The 25,847-nt window shown below is 38.3% G+C and overlaps 1 protein-coding gene across 1 annotated transcript in view; it reads left to right on the top strand.

The window, feature by feature from the left end:
* Window positions 1–241: 241 nt before the first annotated feature.
* MUC6 (mucin 6, oligomeric mucus/gel-forming) overlaps window positions 242–25,847 on the top strand; it is a 69,216-nt gene continuing 43,610 nt past the window's right edge. Inside the window, exons 1-5 of the mRNA XM_061380416.1 lie at window positions 242–557; window positions 4,243–4,361; window positions 5,391–5,517; window positions 5,987–6,061; window positions 24,389–24,451. Coding sequence (XP_061236400.1) covers window positions 242–557; window positions 4,243–4,361; window positions 5,391–5,517; window positions 5,987–6,061; window positions 24,389–24,451 — 700 coding nt within the window. The remainder of the gene's footprint in view (window positions 558–4,242; window positions 4,362–5,390; window positions 5,518–5,986; window positions 6,062–24,388; window positions 24,452–25,847) is intronic.

Here is a 25,847-nt window from a genome sequence, read left to right as displayed (position 1 = left end):
GCTATCTCCCCACAAGATCATCATAGACAAGCTGTGAAGCCGGTACAAATGTAGCTGGAGACCAGAAACTAGCAGTGTACCCCATGGGTCAGTACTGGGTGCAGTCCTGTTTAACATCTTCGTTAATAAGCTGGATAGGGTAGATGACACAAAACTGCAAGGAATGGCTGGTGTGCCAGAAGGTTGTGTTGCCATCCAGAGGGACCTGGACAGGCTGTAGAAGTAGGCTGACAGGAACCTCATGCGGTTCAACAAAGTGCAAAGTCCTGCATCTGGGGAGGAACAACCCCAGGGACCAGTATGTGTTGGGGGACACCCACCTGGAAAGAAGTTTTGTAAAGGTGTGGAAATCAGGGTGGACACCAAGCTGAACATGATCCAGCAATGCACTGTTACAGCAAAGAAGGCTAATTATATCCCAGGATGCATTAGGAGTATTGATAACAGCTCAAGGAAGGTGACTGTTGTCCTCTGTTCATCACTGGCGAGGGCACACCTGGAATGCTGTGTTCAGTTCTGGGCTCCACAGTACAAAAGAGACACTGACATGTCTCACAGTAAGCCACAAAAATAATGAAGAGGCTGGAACATCTCACATTTGAAGAAAGGCTGAGAAAGCTGGGACTGCTCAGCCTAGAGAAAAGAAGGCTGAAGGAAGATCCTATCAATGTATATAAATAGCTCACTGGAGTGTGTTAAGATTTGAGACAGGCTCCTTTCAGTGGTGCCCAGTGACAGGACAAGAAGCAATATGCACAAAATGAAGTACAGGAGGATCCATTTAAACATAAGGAAACACTTTTCTTGCCATGACAGTGAGGAAGCACTGGAACAGGTTGCCCAGAAAAGTGAAAGACTCTCCATCTTTAGACATATTCAGAAGCCATCTGGACATGGTCCTGGGCAACCAGCTCTAAAAGGCCTTTTCTGAGCATGGAATTTGGACCCCTTATAAACATAAGGATTAATAGGAAGGAAATAGAAGTGAAAAATATGAAAATGGGAAAGAATAAGAGATATTCCGAGCTCAAGATCGGAGCATCCCGACACGTAGGAAGTCGAGGAAGAGGGTCAGGAGACCTGCGTGGTTAAATAGGGAACTGCTCGGTATGCTCAAGTGGAAGAGGAGAGTTTACAGGTCATGGAAAGAAGGGCTGGCCACTTGGGAAGAATATAAGGCTGCTGCTAGAGGATGTAGGAAAGCTGCTAGGATGGCTAAGGCCTCCTTGGAATTAAAGCTGGCGAGAGGGGTCAAGGACAGCAGAAAGAGCTTTTTCAAATACATGGCAGGTAAAACTAACACCAGAGGCAATGTAGGCCCGCTGATGAACGGGACGGGTGCCCTGGTGACAGAAGATACAGAGATGGCAGAGTTACTGAATGACTTCTTTGTCTCTGTCTACTCTGCTGGAGGCAGTCCTGAAGAGCCCTGTACCGCTGAGACCCCGGATGAAGATAGGTCAACGGAGCGGTCTGCCTTAGTTGATGAGGAATGGGTTAAAGACCAGTTGAGCAATCTGGATATCCATAAATCCATGGGTCCAGATGGGATGCACCCGCGGGTGCTGAGGGAACTGGCTGAGGTCATTGCTAGACCGCTCTCCATCATCTTTACCAAGTCTTGGGAAACGGGAGAGGTGCCTGAGGACTGGGGGAAAGCAAATGTCACTCCTGTATTCAAAAAGGGCAAGAAGGAGGACCCGGGTAACTATAGACCGGTTAGCCTCACCTCCATTCCTGGGAAAGTGATGGAACACCTTATCCTTGGTGCCATCTTAAGGATATCAAGGATAAGAGGGTTATGAGGGGCAGTCAACATGGCTTCACCAAGGGGAAGTCGTGCTTGACCAATCTTGTAGCCTTTTATGAGGAAATAACACGGTGGATGGATGATGGTAGAGCGGTGGATGTGGTCTACCTCGACTTAGCAAAGCGTTTGACACGGTCTCCCACAGCATCCTTGCGGCTAAATTGAGGAAGTGTGGTCTGGATGATCGGGTAGTGAGGTGGACTGTGAACTGGCTGAAGGAGAGAAGCCAGAGAGTTGTAGTCTATGGGGCGGAGTCTAGTTGGAGGCCTGTATCTAGTGGAGTGCCTCAAGGGTCGGTACTGGGACCAGTATTATTTAATATATTCATCAACGATTTAGATGAGGGAATTGAGTGTACTATCAGCAAGTTTGCTGATGACACTAAGCTGGGAGGGGTGGCCGACACGCCAGAAGGCTGTGCTGCCATCCAGAGGGACCTGGACAGGCTGGAGAGCTGGGCGGGGAATAACTTGATGAAATATAACAAGGGAAAGTGTAGAGTCCTGCATCTGGGCAGGAACAACCCCAGGTTCCAGTATAGGCTGGGGAACGACCTGTTAGAGAGCAGTGTAGGGGAGAGGGACCTGGGGGTCCTGGTGGACGACAGGGTGACCATGAGCCGACACTGTGCCCTTGTGGCCAAGAAGGCCAATGGCATCCTGGGTTGTATTAGAAGGGGGGTGGTTAGTAGGTCGAGAGAGGTCCTCCTTCCCCTCTACTCTGCCCTGGTGAGACCTCATCTGGAATATTGTGTCCAGTTCTGGGCCCCTCAGTTTAAAAAGGACAGGGACCTGCTGGAGAGAGTCCAGCGCAGGGCAACTAAGATGATTAAGGGAGTGGAGCATCTCCCTTATGAGGAAAGACTGAGGGAGCTGGGTCTCTACAGTTTGGAGAAGAGGAGATTGAGGGGTGACCTTATTAGTGTATATAAATATATAAAGGGGGAGTGTCACGAGGATGGAGCCAGGCTCTTCTCAGTGGCAAACAATGAAAGGACAAGGGGTAATGGGTACAAATTGGAGCACAAGAGGTTCCACTTAAACCTGAGAAGAAACTTCTTCTCAGTGAGGGTGACGGAACACTGGAACAGGCTGCCCAGGGAGGTTGTGGAATCTCCTTCTTTGGAGACATTCAAGACCCGCCTGGACACGTTCCTGTGTAACCTTATCTAGGTGTTCCTGCTCCGGCAGGGGGATTGGACTAGATGATCTTTTGAGGTCCCTTCCAATCTCTAACCTACTGTGATACTGTGTGATACTGTGATATGCTGAAGTGAAATTCAGAAAAAAATCTGACACACTGATTAAGACTATTCAGTTTAGGCAGCACTTTATAAAGAAAATAAAAGATCATTCTCACAGCAAAAATAAAGTGTTAGATTGGGGGGGGGGGCTTGTTTGTTTTCTTTCAGTCCCACTTACAGAGAATGGGCTCAGAATATAAAATTTCTGTTGTGCCGCAGAAGTAAACAAAGTTTCCATCTTTACAAATCTCACATCAATTACTACATAATGCCTGATAATTAATGATATACAGTAATGCAATAGCATTCCTTTTTTCCCCACTTATTCTTAAATGGAAGTAGAGGACTTGCTTAGATCCAAAGAGCCTATATTAACTAGCAAGACCTATTAAAAGTACCAAAACCACATTTCCTTTTAACTAATTCTGTATTGTATTTATGTGGCAAGGTTTTGGCAGTAGTGGGGCTACAGAGGTGGCTTCTGTGAGAAGCTGCTAGAAGCTTCCCCTGTGTCAAATAGAGCCAATGACAGCCAGCTCCAAGATGGACCCACTGCTGGCCAAGGACAGGGTAGAGAAAATCAGGAGTGAAGTTGTGCCTGGGAAGAAGGGAGGGGTGGGGGGAAGGTGTTTTAAGATTTGGGTTTATTTTTTCATTATCCTGCTTGGATTTGATTTTGCCCATGACAGTAACTGCTGAGTGATCTCCCTGTCCTTATCTCAGCCCATGAGCCTTGCACTGTATTTTTTCTCCCCTGTCCAGTTGAGGAGGGGGAGAGACAGACTGGCTTTGGTGGGCACCCAGCATCCAGCCAGGGTCAACCCATCACAAATTCTCATTTTAAGTAGGCAACACTTTACTCTGAAAACTATCCTGTAAGTTCAGCAACTGCCCCGAAGAAATACTGCCAAAAGATGTCAAGCAGCCATTTCTCCACATTTGCTCTGCTTCAGAGGATTCCATCTGGTTCTTTGAACAAAATCTATACAAATATCCTGAAAATTTCTTTAGATATCATAGGTACAAGATGAGATAAATTTGGCTGTTAGACCAAGAGTGTAAAAAAACCTGTATGGAACTTGCAGAGATATCACAATCTGTTATTAACAACGTCATCACTGAATGCAAATAGTAAATACCAACTCACTGATTGCCAGAAATATGTAAACATACTCTATTGATTGAATAGTTAAAGCCCTGGAAACTCAGCTAAGAGTAAACACTTCAAATTTTATTGGATTCTTTGATATAAAAGTGATGCTGGAGATTATTAACCTACGCAGAATCTTGGATTCCAGAGATAGCAAAGTGCGTATTACCCTTTAAGATTTAAAACAGTAATACTTACAGCCAACAAAAATTAAAAACCAAACAACATCCACCCTCCGAGCACCACAAAATTATTACTGATCTACAAAATGCAAAACATAAAAAGAAATCTTTTTTATTTCCTGCTCTTGGTTTAGAATATATCTTCTTAGCATGCTAGATCTAAATTACATCCAAAAGATTATGCTCTTTGACACCTCACTGGTAACTGGACTTTAAAGCAGAGCATATATACTTTTGAATATATTACAGAATTTAAGGAAAATGAAGACTAGATGTTGAGTAATCAAATCAGACTACATCAATCCCATGCCTGAATTTAGTTCAATACACTGTATCTACATAAATTACCTTTGTGTTTTATTATTTTTTTCTATTATTGTGAAGCACTTCAACAGAGCATCTCAAAAGTGTATGCTACAAATAAAGAAAATTTAGGTTCAAATTAAACTAGGGAAACAGGGCTGGGGGAGGTTTTCACTCACATGCAAGGATGGTATTTCCTTCAAAAATGGGCAGTTGTAAAGATGATATAATCTTTGACATGGGTATGATTTGTTTTCTACCAGCAGGTATGCAATGTTTACCTTTTTTTTCTTTTTTTGAGACATCTCAATATTCTCATTATTCACAATAGATTTTAAAACCACAGTAAAATTTGGTGTTAAAAAAATCAGGTTCATAGAGGAGAACAAATGGAATTGCTGCAGGCTGTGGCCACATACATAACCCTGAGACAGAAACGAAACTCAGGCCAGAAACAAACTCCATTGGGTTCACAGGCCAGCATCAGCGACAGACATTATACCTTAGGATAAAAAACATTCAGGAATACACCATTCCCACTTTGCTACACATGACAACCAGCCAGCTGGGGTACACCCAAATCCTACCACAAACTCCTTGAACTACTTACAGCAAGCTCCTCCTCCAAGTGATGGCTTCAGGGGGCTCTGACAGACTGACCACAGACATTTCAGACCACAAAGTGACCCCTGACTCCAAAAGGCATCTGAGGAATACATCAGAGGGCTATGGTTGCAGGAAGTTTCAGAGCGTGGTGGCTTCCTTAGCCCTGTTGACAGGGGAGAGCTCCGTTTGCCTTTCGGCAGTCAGGAACTTCCTCCGGTGACTGGTAAAGGAAATTCTTATCAGGCAGTTCCCTATCTTTCAATAAAAATATAAATACTCCTCATGTATAGGAACATGAGATAGATTTTAAAACTAACAAAAATTCTACTCATTCCCCCACGAAGCTCGCCATCTAAGCTCTGGTATTTGCACAAAGTGACATAGAGTTCAATACCTGACGAGCCATATGAGGCTGCTCCCCACTAATTTCTTCAAATAGTATACAAAGGACAGTACACATTTTACCCACTTGCCTCGAATTTAGTGCGTACTGTGTAGCGTTTTGCTTTAAAAGAAGACAAGTGAGCCGTACAGGGAACAACTACCTCTCTTCCCGTGGAGAGCTCCTCCGGGGTGAGGCACAGCTCCACGGAGAGGGCGGCCCTTTCCTGAGGGCGCCTGTGCATGCGCGGGAAGGAAGGGGTCGAGAAACGGGGAGGGAGGGAGGGAAGAAGGGCTGTAGGTGGCGTGAGAGGAAAGTGATGTGAGGAGGGGGCTGCAGCATGGTACTGTGGAGAAAGGTCAGGAGAAGGTATGCCTTCTCAGAGGTGAGTCCTGAGAACGCGCAAGGGAATGTGCACAGAGTGCCTGAGGCTGTGGAGGTTTGCTGAGGGGAAAAAGTGCCACACGTTAGAAGGCTGGGCTGTGAGGTTGCTATAGGAGGGGAGTTGTGTTTGTAGTCTTCTCCCGTTGTTTGCTTTTTTTTTTTTTTGGTGTCCGTCCCCCCCCCCCCCCCCGAAGCCTCATCATTTAAATTGTTAACTGTTCTAGTCTGTTTTTAAGGAAAACTCAGTTTTATTGAGAAGACCATTGTAATGCTTCCACATTGTTTGACTACAGTTTACCATGGTGTACTGTTCGAGGCTCACATGCAGCTGGTTTTAGTCAAATTCTGAGTCCAAGAGGTGAAAGCACTGTAGTTACCAAATACACCACCCTCTGAGTCACAATTACTGAAGGATGCAGAATGTTACAGCAGATGTTTGCAGTGGCAATAAATTCATAAGTCATTTCAAGTAAGACAACACTAGCAGGAAGTTGGGGGTGTGTCTCCCCCTGCCTTCTGGAGCATGTAAGTAGTATGAAATCTATAGAGATCTTGAATCACAGAGCTTGGATAATCTTCCAGAGAAATATGGAAAAATACAGCAACTCTATTTGTAGAAGTAATTTGGTTGTTTATAATTTTCTGTGTTTGCAGTACTGAGTAGCTAGATGGAACTTTTGGCTAGTGGTTTTAATTTGCATGATATTTTGATGTGCTGCTTTTAATGTAGCTGAAGTAATCAGCTAACCTCTTTAAGGATGATCTGCCATAAAGGCATTTCATTATGAGTTCATGGGTTAAAATGGTTTAAGCTCATCAGAAGATTTTCTTAATCAGGCATCCTGCACACCTGTATGACCCTACATTGCTGTTAGAACTTAGAGAGGCCTTTTCAAGACTTGAGTCTGTCAGAATATGCCCTCGCAGCCAGCACAGCACATTCATCATTTATTTTCTTGGCTTGGAAATCAGTATTTGGTGTAATATTTGATATCATAGGGGACAGTACAAATGGAAGAGTTAACTAGTCTTTGGAGAGTGAGAGATACTCTTTAGCACTGCATTTCACTTCACACAAACCACAAACAAGCTACTATAGCCATAATTACAGGGTTGGGTATGTTGGTATTTTTTTAGTTACTTGTTTTTATTCCATTGATGAATGTTTCTGTGTCTGCTTCTGTATATTTTTGTTCAGTTAGCATCAGTGTTACTGGATAGTAGGCTTTCAGTGCTTCAGGCCCATCTAAGTTGGTTGAGACTAACAACAGCCCCAAAGTCACACATCAGAATGTCACAAATAATCACCAGAAGTCTTGGTTGTCATATTAGAAAGGATAGAATCATGTCTTAGCAACTTCCTCCTATTTCTGAATGCTTCTGCCTATTTTTGCATTGATGTCCATGGAACTTCAGTGTCAGAGAATTGGGGAGAATTTCAGCATTTTTTTTTAAATTGAAGTAGAAAGCTGATAAATGAGGAATCAAAAAATGTATAAGCTGAATATTTGGATTTTGATTCCAGGACATTATGAGTTAAGTTTATCTGATCTACTCTCATGTGAATGCTCCAAACTTTTTTAAGCTAGTCAGAAGTTTCCTTGATCCTGAAGTAAGGATATCAACAAAGCATGGTACCATATGGAATTTTGGAAACCAAAATCCCAACTAAAATGAGAATTTTGATTTGGAAGTGCCTGTCACACGTACATGTTTGCATGAGTATATGCAGTGTCGTTACTGATGGCAAGTTGTAGGCACGTTTGTACAATTTATCCTGGCAAAAGCAACAAGAAGTTGATTTATTAGATCACAAGTCACAGATGCTTTGTAAATGCTTGTTAATAGAGATTTCCACAAATTCTTAGGCTTTTCTGCTTTTGTATTGCTACTGGGTACAGCAAGCAGAGTACTATTTTGTATGGGTAATCAGACAAAAGTTCCCTGGTTCAAAGAGTTACTCCACTCAGTAGCAGTCTTTAGCCACCAGTCTCAAGATACATTCCTGGTCTTTTTGTGAATCATATGTGATCGTATCATTATTGTCAGATCCAGCAAGGGTTACCTTGGTGATCTTAATTCATAAAGTCTGGCAAGTCTGCAGAGGGCAACTGGGGAAACCAGTATGTCTTTTTTTAATCTTACTTCTTCAATAATGTGGCATTTTAGATGCTAATACTTAACAGTACATACTTCAGTAAAGATGGAAGTTTCTCCTACTTCCCTTCTTGACAGCTGTGAGTGAACATTTCCTTTGGCAGAACCACTAGTGTGATTGCATTAAATCTGGATGCCTCAAAATGTGCTGAATATTTGGAAAGGCCACCTGAAAAGAACAGATGGGTTGCATCTTCAGTGACAATAAGCAATCAAAAACCCAGAGTCAACTTCTATTTGTATATTCTTGTACTTGTATCCATTAGAGAACACTGCAGTAAGTATTTCAAAGCATCAAATGCTTGAGGGTATCCTGACATGGTGAATCATGTTTATGTCACTGTTGAGATACCTGTTGAGTTTGATGCTTGCTTACAAGATTTTTAAACATGTTCATTTAACTGCCTTCTGCTGGTCTCTTTAAGATTTGGTTCAGCAAACAGACAGCATTAAAGTGCTAAATCTTGGACATCATGCACAATATGATTTTTCACACATTGCTAAGTAAATAATCTTCAGAATTACAATATCAGTGATGCAGTTCAGTGTAGCAGGACAGACAGCAGTGTCCTAAGCATTGTGCAATCGGGAAGAATTTTCGTGCAGGGACAGGCTTTATAGGCAATAAATGTGCGTTCAGCAATCCAGTGGTTTCTTTATCTGACTTAGTGTTACGAAAGCAATTGTGTATGAATGATTAGATAATTGGCAAATGTCCTCAGCACAGATTGTCGAAAGAATTGCCAAGACTGATTATTTTGTTTGCTCCAAGACAAAATGCTTTCCAAGTAAGAATCCCATGATAAAAGCTGCCTTAATGTATGCTGGCATTGCCACATAAGGTTGTGGAAAACAGTAGAGTCTCCATCTCCTAGAAGCAGGTACTTCACTGTTCTTACTGCTTATTCTCAGTGCTCACATCCCAAGTAGGATGCAAGAAGGGTCTTTAGGGGAAAAACTGTAAAAACTGCTGGAATATACCTTTTCCTCTCTCACCATCATCATCATCATTGCAAGCATAACAAAATAGCAGAAGATGCAGTTAGTACTAGCAAAACCAGCAGAAGTGTTTCAACAGTTACTAATGTACTTTAGCTTACTGCCATTTTAATATAACAGTTTGTAGGTTGCGGCCCTTGTGATGTTTTCCTTTCTGCAGAAAAGCTATCTCCATTTGTCAGTATTGGCTATAATATGTAAGTATTAGACAGCAACTACTGGCTACAGAGAACTCTTCCTATTGTTTCCTATTGGATATAAAGATAAAAGGTTGCTAAATATCTTTCCAAACAATGACATGACCTTTTCATTGCTTGACTGGAAGAAACAGGGTATATCTGGACATGAAGTTTTCACTGTATGGAAAATGGCAGTCAATGAAAAATTCTGCAGAGCACATTCTTAGCAGTCCATTGCAAGTGTATCATACATGTCCTTTGTTATCTATGCTGCCTTCCCATACAATTTCAAATCCAGCCACAGTCCTTATCTTCAGCAGACTCCCTTGTCTGAATTCAGGATGCATGAAAGCTTGATGAAAGCTTTGGAAAAAGGCTTTAGTCATCAGCAATGCTGTTCTAGCAAATTGATAGACTTTTCAATAAGCTAACCTATAATAACAAGCTTACCTGAGAGCCAGGGAGGAATGCCATAATGCTTACTACTTGCCAAGCTTACCTGAGAGCCAGGGAGGACTGCCATAATGCTCACTACTTGCCATGCATCATGTGCACGGCATTGACCTCAACATTTCTATTATATTTAATGGTATGTAGTCTTGTTTCTCAATGCATTACTGGAAGAAACTCAAGCAAGATCATAACCGTGATAGATGTAGGTTGAAGATAGGTGTAGCAGTACTAATGAGTAGGAATGCAGTATGCTGCTTGAAACTGAATTTCACTCTGTTCTCAAAATCAAGCGTCATGGGATACCCACCTTTTTGTATGAAACCTTGCAGAATAAATTAAGGATCCCTCACACCTGTACTTGTTCTTGCAAGAGAAGAAAGGATAATACAAAGGTCCTCCTAAACGAAGAAGGTCCTCCTAAACATGAAGAAGGTCCTCCTATTTTTTTCTGACTCAGTATAAAACATCAGACATTACAGTGTCTGCTTCTTGTTAAAAATCCAGAGGCTGCCAAACCTGAGAGTAACAAGAAACATACACTTCCTTAGTAACGGCAAGGGATACATGGCATTTCCTTGAATCTGTACATTTACATAGGCACCACTCCACCAAGTAAGAGGTTATAACAATTGATGAGAGTGTATGTAAACAGCATAAGCTCTAGCTTTTTGAGTAAGATCAGTGAAAAAATAAATTGAGTTCTGCCTGGTAACATGTAGAAGATAGATAAAGATGATGAATCATAGAATCATAGAACAGTTAGGTTTGGAAAGGACCTTAAGGTCTTCTAGATCTTAAGACCATTAAGTTCCAACCCCTGCCATGGGCAGGGACACCAAACTCTAGACCATGTCACCCAAGACTCTGTCCAAAAAGAAAGAAAAGCTAAAGTTCCAAATTTTGTTTGGTTTTTTGTTTGTGGTTTGTGTGGTTTTGGTTTTGTTTGGGTGTTGGGTTTGTTGTGTTGTTTTTTTCTAATTGTTTTACATTCTGGTACTTATCAGATATCAAATTTTCTCTGCTTTTGAGACTTGAGGAATATTGCCTTTTAAGTACACAAGACTTCAGCAACTGCCAGCATTCATGTGTGTATTAGTTTTGTTTGTTTAAAATACATAAACATAGGAGCAGTTCAATTTGCCAGATTTACTACAGGTGATTTCAAGATCTCATATACCTTATATTCTCAACAAGCAAGTACTTTGCTCATACTCTGCAGAGAAACTAAGATAAGTATACTATAGACAGCTTGGCACTCACAGGCCTTGGAACAACTGTGATATTAACTCAAACAGAATTACCTACCTCATGCCAGAATTACATCAGTGAAACAAAAACCTGGCCCTGCATTTTTTTCACTGCTTTGGGCCACATTAAGCACCTTGGTTGGTCAGAGTATTTAGTTCTGGATAGAGCTGTCACCCTGACAGCAGCACAGTTCTCTCAACTCACAAGAACAGTATGAATATACATACAATACGTATATTCATACACATATATACACAAATATGTACGTATATACATATTTATGTATACATATATATACAAATATATATCTCTATGTATATTTGTATGCACATATTTATGTATATCAATACAGTATGTATATATATTTATATATACAGTAAATGTTAGCAGATGGAACATATGTTGAGTCCTGTTATAACAGTTAAATCATCTAGTTTATTGGATAAGATATTTTCTTAGGAAAATACATTTGGTGATTATCTTATATATGTATTATAGATACCTAACATGGATGCATATTTTTTTTATTCCTCCCACAGCTTGTTCTTAAACTGAACACTGAGAATCTAGATATTTCAAGTCAATAATTAAACTAGTAGCACATGTACCTGAAAGGAAAGAAGGTCTAGAATAAAAAAGATTAACAGCTCATTGACAGTACCTGCTACTAATTTAGCAATTACTTTAACAAAGAGGACAAGGAAGTAGTCATGCTCACAAGTGTAAGGACTAAAAAAAGTCTGGATCCTACTTAAGTTCTGTGAAGTAGTCTTTGTATTTGTCCTGTACATTTGCATGTGAGATACTCACCACCTGACCCAAGGGGAGAAAATCCTAGCTTGAGATGTTAAAGATATAAGCACATAGTACAATGCAGCAATTCAGTGCTATAACTGAGAAGTGAAGCTGCAAATAGAAACTGCCAAATAGAAGCAATTTAATGTTTGGTTCTCATTTTCAAACTTTTTCTTCATACTTTATTGCGTTTAATCTTTCTTAGGAATCTCAGAGTATTAAAAGTGCATGTGCACTTAATTAAACAGTATTTTCCCATGAAAAAAAACCTATTCTTATTGTGGCAGTGTGACTGATAATAGCATATAAATTCAGTGATATTTAGTAACACACAAAAGCAAAAAGCCTTCAGGTCCGAATCTGTAGTGTGTAGTGGGGTGAAAAATGAGGACAAAAATGTCAAATCTTTGTGAGAAAACATAGCACTGACATCTTTATTCTACATGAAAATAAACAGAAGGTGGTCTCCAAACAGTGAAGTCTTAATACGTTAAATGATGAGCCGACAGACACATGACAGAAATGTAGCTGTCTGGTCTAAGAAGTCAAGCAGCTGTAAATAGGAGTTGCAAGTTGCAGCTGCAGTTCCATCATGTATCTGTACTAGTCAAAAGAAGAGATACACAAAAGTGATGCAAGTTGTTCATTCTTGCTGCAGGAGGATGAATGACTTCTCTGACTACATTCTTTATGATTCTCCATGCATAGTGCTCTCTGGCGATGGGAAAAATTGCTATGCTTTCCTTTGTTCTTGAAACTTTATGCATGGAAACCTCATTAATCCCCTAATGTTTTTACACCTTTAATTTTGTTTAATTCTCCCAATAACTTCATTTCTTTAAAACTGGAAAGAGGATTTCAAATTCCAGAATAAGGTACAAGTCATGTTTTACAAATCTGTTCTATCATGATTCAGAACTTGGAAATATTGGTTACTTTTTTTTTTTGGTGTGTTTGGGGGGGGGGGTTGTTTTGTGGTTTTTTTGTTTGTGTTTTTTTGTTTTCTTTTTTTTAATCCAAGTCAACCAAAATGCATAAAAAAGAAAAAAATCAGAATGTATCACATAAAGGGGTAAACACAAGTATATGCTTGACCGTGTTATCTTAGCAGATACATTGTATTAGCATCAATTGCAGACTGTTTGTTCTAAAATGCACACACATTAAGTGGCAAGTTTTAAACATGTGATTGCCACTGACTTTGTGTTCCCAGCTCTTAATATTTGTGCAAATACAGGTTTTATTTTACTTCCTAACAAGCAGAGGTCAAAGCTTGTATTTAATGGATTGCTAGTTCAAAAAACATATTTGCTTTTCTTTCCGTATCTGTTAATAAAATCTGTCTGATTATTAAATTAATAGAACTGTGATGTAACAAGTGGCAAATTATTTTTGCTAAGTCTGGTTTGAACATTAATTACAAACTACAGGTTTAAGTCAGCTGCATGGCAATTATGAGTATAGCAGTTAGGAGAACTTAAGCTGTTTCCTGTTCATGTGATTTAGCAAACTGGGTTCTAACTAAGCTAGAAACATTTGAACCAAGTTGCTTTCATGTGTAATGCTTTCCATTCCTTTGCTCTATTATATGGAGTCAAAATGCATGCTGCACAGGAGAACTACTAACATATAATTCAGGTTAACTCCTGAATTTCCTTTTGAAAAGGAGTACCGCTGAATTGGTAAAGCCTAAAAGCTGTGAAAAAAAAAAAAAAAAAAGAAAAAATGGACCTGTGCTTTCCCAGAATTTTGCTGATAGGATAAAAGTTCTCCATGTTAATAAAACTTGGAGAAAAAAAAAAAGTTAGAAAATTAAAAAGAAAAAAAATAAAATTGGTATCAACATTTTCTATTTGGGCTAAAAAGGAGGACACCAAGTTTAGAGTTAATCCAGCATGAAGTCTAATCTGTCTCTAGACTTTGCTATGAGGTCATTCTGAATAGACGTGAAGTAGCAAGAACGAATACCTTTTATCTCGCTTCTAGAAGCAAATGACAATGTATCAATGTCTTCTACTTAAACACTAGAAGATAAATTTGGCCTTAAGAGATACTACATAGATTTTGTTCACAGTTACAGTGTTTGAGGGATGTTTAAATTAAAAAGCCATACACAAGTATCAAGAGATAGAAGACAAACACCCCTCTGTGGTTTCTCTCTCTGTGTTGTTCTGTTCTTTCCTGTCAGCACTGTACCTAAAATGACCAGAATTTAGGAACAAGTGTTAGAGAACAAACTGTGCAGCCCAGACTGTTCAAGAGATCAGAATGCAAACCAGTTGAGTCCAGCATCAACAACACAGAATTCAGGAGCAGGAGAAGAGAGCGTGGGAGATGAGATCAAACAGCTTGCCTTCCCTGTGTCCATGTGCACAGGAAGGATTAGATGGTATCATGTGAGAGCACACTCTCACAGTGACACACACCACACACGCGTGCTTTCTCTGCTTTACTCCAGAAACCCTTCCAATATTTTGTCTAAGTTTGTCTTCAGGGCAGTGGATATGCTTCAGAGAATTGTGGGAGTGGCAGGCTTTCTCAGCCTCTAGTGCTGGCAGGGTACAAAGACTGAATGACACCAGCCAAGATCCCCACAGCTTTAGTATCTGACATATTCATCAAAGCGAATGCCAGAGGCATAAAGCCAACACAGGGAGGTCTCAGGCCATTGTCCCAAACAAATTATAATTGAAAGATAAGTACCAATTGATGAAGTCTTTGCCACTTTGAGAGGCCTGTGTTTTACGTTATTTTCTACAGTTTTTTCCTAACAAGTATATGGAAAAGACTTGACTTTACAGTCACGTAAGTACAAAAGTAATTTTGACAAATGTAAAAGTTCTGCTTTTGGAACAGTGAAAGAGTGCTGTTAGTTGTTTCTTAGTTTGTATTTACTTTTCATCTATATGAAGTGTAAACCAAGAAATTAAATCCTCCATAAAATCTGTAGTTACTGTGTCTCTGTATATTGCAGTAAAAACATAATCTACAGTGTTTAATGAAATTTTACATTTAAATATCTGTAGTCAGATACCCAAGGACATCATTCTCAGAATATGTATCTATTTTACTGCCAGTTTGGTTTTTTTTTTTTGGAAAGCATCTTGGCAGCAGAGGCAACCAGCTGGCTATGAGGTTCCTGCGTGCCTGATTGCCTGCCAGCTATTCAGACAACTAGACAGGAACCCCTGATCTGCGCAGTAAGCTTAGCCGAGAGAAACATCATGTATGCAGTCCTTTCACTCCCAAGCTAAATTACCTGAAAGAGAACAAAGAGAAACAGGCAGATAAAATGGGAGTTTGTTTTGTTATGTCTGGAATAGTAATATCAGTTACGCTGATCTTTTGATTTATTTTGAAATAGAGGAATACTCGTGAAATTACCTTGTATAAGGTGAAGCACTAATACTTCTACCTTGACTTGACTAGTCATTGCACCCCTCTTTTTCTTCCTTCTGTATGTTCACAATACTGAATTTTATCACATGTATTTTAAGAGTTTTAAGTGAAATACCTAATATTGATACTTACCTTTCTATAAGGTAAGTATAGATAGCACAGGACTATTTACATTCCTAAGACAAATTTGCAGTGCTCTTTTGGACAGGATAAAATTGGCGTGAAATCTCCTTCATATAGCAATTTTATTTTCCAGTTTCATGTTCTTAGGATTTCAGACTTCTTTCCAAGTCTGTATTCATACCAAATATGTTCAAATATGCTAAAAAATGTATGCTAATAGAAAATAAATAATGTTACCTTAAGGCAGTCTATAAAAAAACAAAACAAAACCACGTTTCCCTGAAATGGCAGACTTTCCTACTGAAAGTACTGCACACATAGTAATTTATACTCCTGCAGCAAATTCTTTTTTCTTGGTCTGGAATCCTGACTTAAAAGTAGTTGTAGATGGGTGCTTTTGATAAATTGCATTTACAGCATCATTGGATGTCCTCATAAAATAACAAGTTACTTGCCGAATTAAGTATTTAGGCTCATTCAGTGAAATTCCTTCCAGGATAGCTGAAGGTAAATCTTTAGCCTGACTTCTCAGAACGAGTGTCAGCTATGAACATTCCTACAAGTATGGGGGACTGAAAACACCATTTTGGATAAGTATTTGTAATAACTCTTGCCAGCGTTTGCATTTCATGATTTCTTAAGGTTCATATAATAAAGGCATAAAAGGTTTTGGTAAACATAACTACTACAGAGAAAAGCTTGAATGCATGGTAATGGAAGAGGAAAATTAGCTGTTAGGTGGTATATAAAGGCTTTGGTACCTTCTCAGACATTACCAGTAATCTTAGTTCTAAGAGGTGGTAATCTGATACCTTTAATAGCAAAAATTTTCCCAGCTCTAGAAATGAGCAAATCACAGAATGCTCATTAAAATCAGCTGTTTTAATTTATTACTGCTTGACAGAAAGATTATGTAAATATGTAACAAATTGAGAGAAATATCTATTTGACAACAGTGATGAGGGCTTTTTTAATTTTTTTCTGTCAAAGGAAGGTAAATTTCTGTATGACACTCTCAGTGATCAAGTTTGAGTTGGTAGCAACACTACAGGTCCTGATAATCACAGAGTAGTTGCTTCTTAAACATATGAAAAATTAAATTTTAATTTGCATTTCATTAATAAAATCTTAGAGCAGATTTTGCCAGAAATTAATGTGATAAGTACAGTTGTGATATAATAATTATATATTGTAGCATCTGTCTAATTATTCAGATGACTGTTTTGAGGACTTAATATTTTTGCATTTTGATCAAGAAGTGACAAGTGGTACAGGGTATTTATGTGATGCCTTTTGAAAACGGTCCTGTTCAGTCAGAAAGTCCTGGGCAGTTTTGCACTTCTAAAGTATATGAACTCCTACATCCCAAAAGGCAGCATGTAGAAGACACATTTGAGATGTAAATATTGGAGTCAAAAGACAGTTCTCACATTATCACATTTAATTTTAGAAGTTCAGTTATTTTAACTACATTAAGATGAATTCTGTGAAAAGGATCTGTAAACAAAGCAAACAAAAAAGATGCATCAAGTGCTACAGAGTCAACGGTAATGAGATTGTTCTTATCTTGAGGAGGACTTTAATAGTAAATATTCACAATCCCACTCAAACCATGGGATATGATAATGATCAGTTTGTAGATGTGGTCAAATACTTGGTGCAGAATTCTTTTTTAAGTGTTTATGCTTTAACTAAACAGATTTTTTTTTTCCTTGCTTTTGTTCATTTACTTTCTTTTGTTATTAAGAAGAATGCAGAAAATTTTCAACAGAAATTCTGGAATTTAGGGTCACAGTTCTGTTACCAGTAACCATATACTTTGTCCTTCAGTTGCTGGAGGGGAAAATAAAAATAAAAAAAAAAAAAAAAAAAAGGCAGACCTTCATTTCAATTAAAAATTAATGTTTTTATTTCAGTTACAACCAGGTTGAGCCTTGGCTTTAATTACATTAAGAATGGTCACTCTGCTTTTTCCCACCACTCAGAAGCAATAACTCTGAAAACATGGTGAGGAGCCAGTTTTTAAGCAAAGAAATGATACCAGAGGGAAGGCAAAACAATCAGAATCCAGGAAAGTAATGAATTACAGAAAATAAGAATTACATAGGTGAAACAGGAAATGCTGAAAAGGTTCATATGGAGATGTACTCCATACCTTGTATATTTTAAGGGAAAAGTTGTCTTCCAATTAGACTGTTTTTCCTGGAGCAAGTTCTTACATTGTGTCAGTTGAGTGATGGCAGTGACACAGTGAATGTATCCAGTGTATTCAGTGTTTCACCTGTGATGTGGAGAGACCCGAGTGTTGTAGAAGAGTTGGAAATGGTCTTTTGGATGTTGGTAGGAAGGTGGAAATTAACTTGTCAGAACTGCCAAAGTACCACAGTGCAATAGCCATTTCCATTTTGTAACACAGATTGCCTCTGCCCTTGGTAGTGATAAGTGGTAGGCAAGAGTTCCCTTTGCAAACTCAGGAAAGAATCTGTACCGTGGAAAGTCCTCTTTACTAAGACAAAATTTATCATTTTGCCTAAAATGTTACACAAGGGAGAGATGAACACAATCACTCAGGAGAGCAAATTAAAGTTAATGAGAGTTAACAAAAAAATCTGAGATCTGTATCTCTGTTCTTAAGTGCCTTACCATCTTCTATACACACATTCTTTCCAGCAGTTCCAGAGCTCCTACACTTTTTGCATACTGGTCCAATTTTATTCCTCTCCTTATCAGATAATGATCATAACTGGTGTATTGTCTCTTCGTATCTTGCTTTTGGGTAATACTAAATTTGTTCAGTAAATGAAGTTTAAAGTGTTTGAGCTGCTACGAATAGAAACCATTATAAAAACCTTGTAAGAATGATAATGTACTGGAGGAGGTTTGTGTTTTCTTTTTTCTTTTCTTTCTAAATGGTGCTTAGGTGTGTTGAACTTGATAAAGAGGAGATCCTGTTTGGCGGGTACTCTGCTGTTGCAATTTCTGCAAGCCATGAGAATAAGGGAGGGCATTGCAATTCTATATATAAAGCATCCACGCTTGAAGAGGTAAGCCTAGCAAGTGGCAGCAGTGATACTGCCCATTTGGAATGCAAGGTAGTGCTGAGAAAACCTCTGCAGCTCAGGCATGCATCATGTTTCCGACAGTAGTACTGCTGATCTTCTGCAGTTTTCTGCAGTCTGCTGGTAAGTCTAAGATGCTTGGCTTTGTCTTGGTATACAATTTGAAGGAAAATACCCATGTATTGAAGCAAAGTGGGTGACTCCATTGTAATATTATAAAACGTGAGGTTCAGGTCTTGTTCTCCTTTCCCACAGTCGTCAGAATTAAGTTTACACATTTTTCTCTCTCTTACTGCATCTTAAAACACAGTTGCACATTTAGTAGTACATGACTGGAATGGAACTATTTGTTCTTAACTTTTTTTTAGAAGTGTGGTTACTGATTTGTTGGATCATTCCCTAAAACTGGTTTCCTAGATACAAAGAATATATTTTTAATGTTTTTATGTTGTGTTTCCTAGCTGCCAAGTGCCTTCATTTTTCAGATTTTCAAAGTGCTCTAGTAATGTCATTGTGGAAGCTGTGTATCTTCTATGTATACCGATGGTCAAAACCTTTTTCCTTTGTTATGCGAACTGCAAAAAGTGGTAAGCATGAGCTATGTGATTGCACTACATTTTTTAAAAAATGATGTGATAGAAAGAATCCTGTGCTGGAAAACAGGCAAATTATTCCAGTCTAAAAATTTTACATTACTCTTAAGGTATTCCTCCATATATATTATATATATTCAATCATATATAGTCAATTCATATATTTTATTCAATGAAATTCTCGAGTCTTTTAAAGAGGTCTGTCTTTTTTCGGTCCAACCAAAATATCAGATGACCAAGTAATTTTTTAAAAAGACTTGACAGGTAGATTAACTGACTGTAGCTCCTCTGCCTTCTTATTCATTGCTTCTGCAATAGTGTTTTCAGTGAATTCTTTCGAAGTAAACCTGATTTGCCATGGTTTGGCAATAATTTCATTTTCTCTTTTATATAGTCTCTGTAATTATAAATTGTTACAGTTCTGATTTCAAGAACAGGTTGTGAGCTGCTAAATAGCTTAATTCACTTGCTTTAGTTTGAACAAAGTTAAAATTATTTCTTATTCATTGTGTTTACTACGTTTAATGAGCCATATAGTTCAAATTGTGTGAGGACATGTATTACTCTTAAATCATTGACTTACTTAAACTGTACCACTGAAAAAATTAAAATACAAATAACTCAGCCCTTTAGTAGACTCACAGAACAGGTATAACTGCATTCACTGTATTAGCACCATTGCAACCAAGATCAAGTAAAGTACCTGACCATGGGTCCTAATCCCAAGTGCAGATGCCTGTAAATTCTTAATCTACATGACTTCATATGATAGATAAGTAGATGCAATCAAACACAAAATTACTGTCAACTCCTACTCAGCCATAGGCATTCTTGGCAACTACAAATAGAGCCTCATCTATAAAGGACTGTTGTCTTAAGATAGAGATTCAGCTGAATTTAAACACAAAAGCCTGAAAGATATAGAAAATTCAGTGCAGTCTGCTTGCTTTGGTATGTATCAGCATTCTGGAGCCTTGAAATGCTGTGTGAGGTTGTAGACTATGCAAATGAATAGAAGTTTCATTCTGTCAAGTAAGATTTTGCAATCAGACAATTTTTGGAGGCATAACCATAAGAGGTTGATGTGGATGCCAACATGCAAGATGCTAGTTGTTTCAAATTCTAGATCCAAATCTTGTCCCTTTAGGACGAGTTAAATTAAAGCAAGTACTCCAGTTCTCCTCTTCATGGATTCGCATCCAAATTCCATATATTGAGTCTGTCTATAACTAGAAATGTGTATGTTCTTTGTAAGGACATATATCTGATGTGAAATCTGATAGAAACTAGAAGACACACTTCCTCTTTTCCTTAATAACTAAAGAAAAGCAGTAAACATGAATTAGCCTGATTTAAAAACCTGCAGAAATTTAAAACCATTTTTAAACTGTTAGTTGTAGATTTTACTTAATAAGAGATGCTGGTACATTGATTAGAGGCTTCAGCACTTTAGCTATTTCAATAATCAAAACTGCATGAATCCTTATGAAATATTTATGTAGTCATGATAATTCTTCTTACTAAGTATGTAACAAGGAAGTTACCTTGATTTATGCTGTCCAGCCATCTTTTCTTTATGCTAAAGACAAAGGAATTTAATAATTTCATACAGTAGAGAAATCATCGTGAATATGTACAACTGATTGAGTATTACAGTCATGACTCTAGCACTACCCTTGCTGTTAAATTTCATTTTAGGCTTATGTAGTTTATCTTAAAGCTCTTGTCTTTTCTAGAACTTCTTATTTCAACATTTCTTTTTGTCCCACATGAGAAGAAAAACTGAACCCTTTACAGAACAGAAATCCTTAATTGTTTCTGTTTGGAAGTATAAAAGGTTTTAATTTTAATGTTTTATATCAAATGAAAATATTTTGTTTTCGTTCATTTAGCTGATGTGAAGTACATTGATTGAAGTCATTACAACATAAAATTGTATTTTCCCATAGGGATATCTCATAGTAACTGTGGCATAGAAAGGAAATTATTTCTTCACAGTAAATCAAGCTCCCTGTCTGGATTGTATTGCTGTCAGACTGACCATACAGAATCTGCACCTTGACAGGTATAATTCTCAAGGAAATCAGGCCAGCTGGAGCAGAGTAGGAACTGAAAGTTAAACTTCCTTTACCTAAGAAAAGTAAAAGTCTGTTTAAAATTCTATTGAGCAATTCGAAGTCAAATATTTCATGTCAATTCAAAATCATTCCATTTCTCAAAGGAATACAGAATACTTGCAGTAATAGAAAAATGTCAGTCAGAAAGAATTCAGTAGTTCAGAAATCATTTACCACTAGGACAGCATTTTCAGCAGAGAATTCCTAAATGGTTGCTAGATACAACTTCTGCATGGGGCAATAGCACTTGCTGCATCTATGCAATCTGTCATTTCATGTGGTTATGAATGCTTAATAACATTGGCATGAAAATTTAATCATCTCTTCAGATTTAAGTGGCAGAAAAAGAATGTAAATGCTGAGAATAATTACCATATTGTAATTAGTTTAATAGTTTGATCTGACAGGATACGGACCGATTGACAGATATTCAGCAAATGGCCCTGTATTTGTTTTACCAGCTATTGTTTGAGCAAAACTTTATAATGGATTTCATATCCTCAATTATTTTCAATATAACTGTTGCAAGCCTCCAGTATAATTCAGGATGATTATTACATTTAATGCTTTAATCTAAATAGCAAACCTAGAGTATTTGTAACATTTTGTAACTGTTTGGCAAGCTTAGACTTATGAATTTTTAATTTGAAAAGCTTTGTTAACCAAACTCTTCTGGTCTAAAATAAGTATTAGACTTTTGTTTTACATGAAGTTCTCTGGATAGATCTCACTTGAAATAATGTTTTAGACATCCCTTCAATTCCTGCAAGTCAGATATCCTCTGGAGGCAGCTGTTACATGTTCTCAAATTCCATTAATATTGTGTTTGTAGTTCGGGATTAAACTGTAGCGATTGCAAAACTCTTAAACCAACAATAATAGATTATTGAAGAAGTGGACATACCAAAATAAAGGGGTTCAAACAAGGCAGCAGCAACTCTAGGTGTGAAGAGCGTTAGCTCGATACCCACACAAACTCTTACTTTTTGTGGTGTACTTCTTGTGATGCATGGTTCACTGGGAACTTGGAAGGACAGAGAGAGAAGCATGCTGTGTTCTGGAGACGCTTGCCGAGTGCAGGCTGGTTGAAGAGGCTGAACTGAAACACTGGCAAAATTTCAAACAGTTATTTGCCAGTGCTAACTCATTATAGAGGACAAGGCAGAGTGAGTAGGATCTACAATGATTTTGAGGAGCGTGACAGGCAATTGTGGAAGTAGAAGTGCTGGCCATGCAGTGAGTCTATATTGCAACTCAACAGCTAATGAGATTGTTTTGTGCTATTTCTTTCTTGTAGAAATGTTCTTGTTTAATTTATCAAGAAGTTATTGTGCTGGTAACTTACTCCAACTTAAAAAAAATATGTTACGTTGTACTCTTGAGTTTCATTTTTTGTTTATAGAGCACTGTCCCACTGAAATGGACACAGTATCTAGGAAGGATAGAAGGAATACATCTCACTGAACTTGTGAGTTGCCTTGGCATTTACACTGCAGTTACTTAAGGTTTCCTTTACACCAATGGAGAAAAACACAATTTTTGTGTCTAGTCCATTTGTTGTGTGTTAAGATACATATTTTGCAAGTCAGATTGTACTCAGCAAATCTGTATTTACTTTCACAGCCTGTGAAGAGAATATAGAAAACTGGCTGAGATAAATGTCATGTAAAGCTATTGGAACAATTGGGGTGGGAAGACTTCTGTCACTGAACTTACATCCTTGATTTATTTCCCTTCTGTCTAGATATTCATTGTATACAATTCCACCAGCGTAGTATTTTAGCTCTTAAAAGGTTAGGGTAATTTATGCAGATAACATTCTTTAAAATAAGTGTTCAGAGAAGAACAGAGGCATAGACTGACAGAGAAGTTGGAGATGTCTGGTTCTCAGATCCGTAGCAAAGGCATGTGCTGGAACTCCAAATTGCCCTCTTGTTCCTTAACAGCCTCACATGCAAGACAGAACTTCATCTGTTTTCTTACAGTCATTGAGATACTACATGATAAATAATACATCACAGCAGCAGCAGAGTGTAAAACTGGCTAGATTATCCCTTACAGTTAGAGAGCTCCCTAGAGGCTTTTAGTGTCTTCAGTATATAAGTAACCAACAGAAGCCCGCAGAGCTTAGCCTGCATATGTATGCAGACTTGGCCTGATTTATGTGATTAAAAAAACCTTCTGCCATAACATTTTCTCTGTTGAAAAAGATCCTAAATATATAGCAGAGAATTATATGGTTTCTACAGGATATTTGCTCCTGTGACGTAAGAAATACTGGACCTGACAAACTTTAAAAAGGAGTAGCCCATTTCTGAAGCCCACTGGATACTTTTTCTTACAGCTTGCTTTGGTTGTTGCTATCCAGTTACTTACTCTATGGGAGCTCATTCCATGCATACACTACATCTGTTCCTGCGCAGGGCTCACTGCCTGTAGACTGGCTGTGGCAGCCCATTTTGCCACCTATTTTACTCTCTTTGCACTTTGGACAGGAACCAAGCTGCTAGGTATCTTTGGGTATGTATGAGGACACGGTGCAGTTAGATTCATGCAGTAGGTCTGGTTTTGTGGTGGAAGAGGGACCATGTTGTACTCCATATTTGCTAAACAGTCCTTGGCTTCTCATAACCAGAACAGGCTTTGTGAATAAGAGGTGTGTGGAAGGAAGCAGATAAGTTTTCATCATACTGCCTTAACATGAGCAGGAAAAGTGAAAATTAGGCCTGGGCATTTCCCACTGTTCAGCTACAGATCCCGCGATTCTTGTGAAGAACACAAGGGACATTACTTCTCCCATGTTTTCCCTGTTTTGGCTGTTCCCTCCACTACTTCTACCTATATGGTGGAATAAGAATTCCAAAACATGAGGAAAGTTTTATTCCACAGATTTCTAATAAGGAACAGAGGATTCAAGGATGAAGTGCAGGAAACCCCATATTATACAGGGTTTCTGGCAGCTTTTGGTTGTAAAAGCTTTTATTTGGTAGTTTTATCAGCTGTAGAGTCATTTTTTTATTACAAAGATGAATTATGTGGTTTTCCACTATAATCTCTGCTCAGTTTTGTGTGGCAGGACACAATTTGTATCTGCTGACACTGCTTTGACTTGTGCCATGTTTGAATATTTGTATATTTGTTTATTTATTTTTAACTTCCTTGTGCTCAGAGGATAAATTCTTCCTGTTTTGTTTTTCCTTTCACAGCTTTTGAAGGAAATTATTGGCCTCACTTTTTTCTCCAAAACCAGAAAGAATCTCTGCAAAGAAGTAAGTGTCTGACGTGGTGTTTAACGTTCATATTGCAACTCAATTCAGCATCAGTTCTGTATTGCAGAAGATGCTGTAAAAAGCACATAATAAAAATACGTCCTTGCCTCAAGGAGCATATGTTTTAAAGCATTAGTTTTAGAAATCCCAAATGAAGAGTTTGCTTATAAAGGACAGTAAAATAAGTTGTCTCGCTCTGGTAAGTTTTATGCTGAATGGAAGGTGCTTTAGTGTGCCATGCTGAGGTTTTGATGCCGAAGGATAGAAACTGTGAAGCAGTTTAGTAGCCTTCCACATTTAGAAATTTGCTACTGAGGTAATTGGTGTGATCTGCTTGGTTTTCATTCCTGCACTTAGGTTAACATTCTCTAAGAATTTAGGAAATGGATTCTTTTGATGCTGCAAAATCCAGCAAATGAAATAAAGCTGATTAGAGACTAGGCCTATGAGATTATTTTAAAGATTGCAGGTTAAAACAAATTTATGTGTAAGTGAAAGATCAAAATACAGGATAGTTGTTCCTCACCTTTATAGCCAGCAGCCAGTGTGGAGTCAGGGTTTGGACAGATCTTCAACATCCAGCTGTGCCAGCTGAAGCTATATTTGCTGCAGTTCTGGTAGTTTCCCAGTTTTCCTTTAGCTCCTAAGAATGGCCTGTGTGCATGAACCCATATCTGTAAGGAAAATTAACTCCAGCCGCCTACTTACTGCAGATTTGAGCTAGTCCTTCTGAATCTAAGAAATACAAAATATAGTAAGATACCACTATCAAATAAAAATGTGTACCATGCCAAAGCATAATTAATGTATTATAGCTTTAAAGTAGTAAAAATTATAGCTATCAGAAGTACTGTTAGGAAAGTAGGTATCACTAAAATGTTAACTCACAATTAAAATGGTAACATTTGACAGCAGTGATTGTGGTATTTTCTGTTACAAAGAAATTTTGCTTTGATTCAAGAGGAGGCTGGACAAGTACTTGGAAGTCAGAGCACAAGGGGGATAAGCAGGAAAATCCCAGTAGCCTCACAAAATGCCCAGAATTGAAAATAATTGTAGATCGAAGAGTATCTGCAGAAGCATGCATGCTTGACCTGATGGTACTCTTCCCTTCAGCAGTGTCCTAATGATCACTGCTGGAAATAAAATAAGCAAGCTACATCAACACTTGGTCAGAACTAATACAACTTTTCACATGTTCTTGTCTGAAGAAATGTGAGGCACTGACTTTTCAATTTAAATTTAGTTCATTAAACATGTAGTTTTCCACATCCATGACAAGAATGAACAAATGTCATCAGGATAACATATGTACAGGGTGTGCTGTTCCTCTACTAGATCTTTTCTAAAATAAATGTGTATATCAGTCCTAGTATTCTGCACATTATCTTATTCT

This window comes from Neopsephotus bourkii, unplaced genomic scaffold (assembly GCF_033783945.1).
Source record: "Neopsephotus bourkii isolate Nb327-2 ecotype Australia unplaced genomic scaffold, CSIRO-AGI_Nbou_v1 NB_1792, whole genome shotgun sequence".
Classification (NCBI taxonomy): Eukaryota; Metazoa; Chordata; class Aves; order Psittaciformes; family Psittacidae; genus Neopsephotus; species Neopsephotus bourkii.
This window is presented reverse-complemented; position numbering and strand designations above follow the sequence as displayed.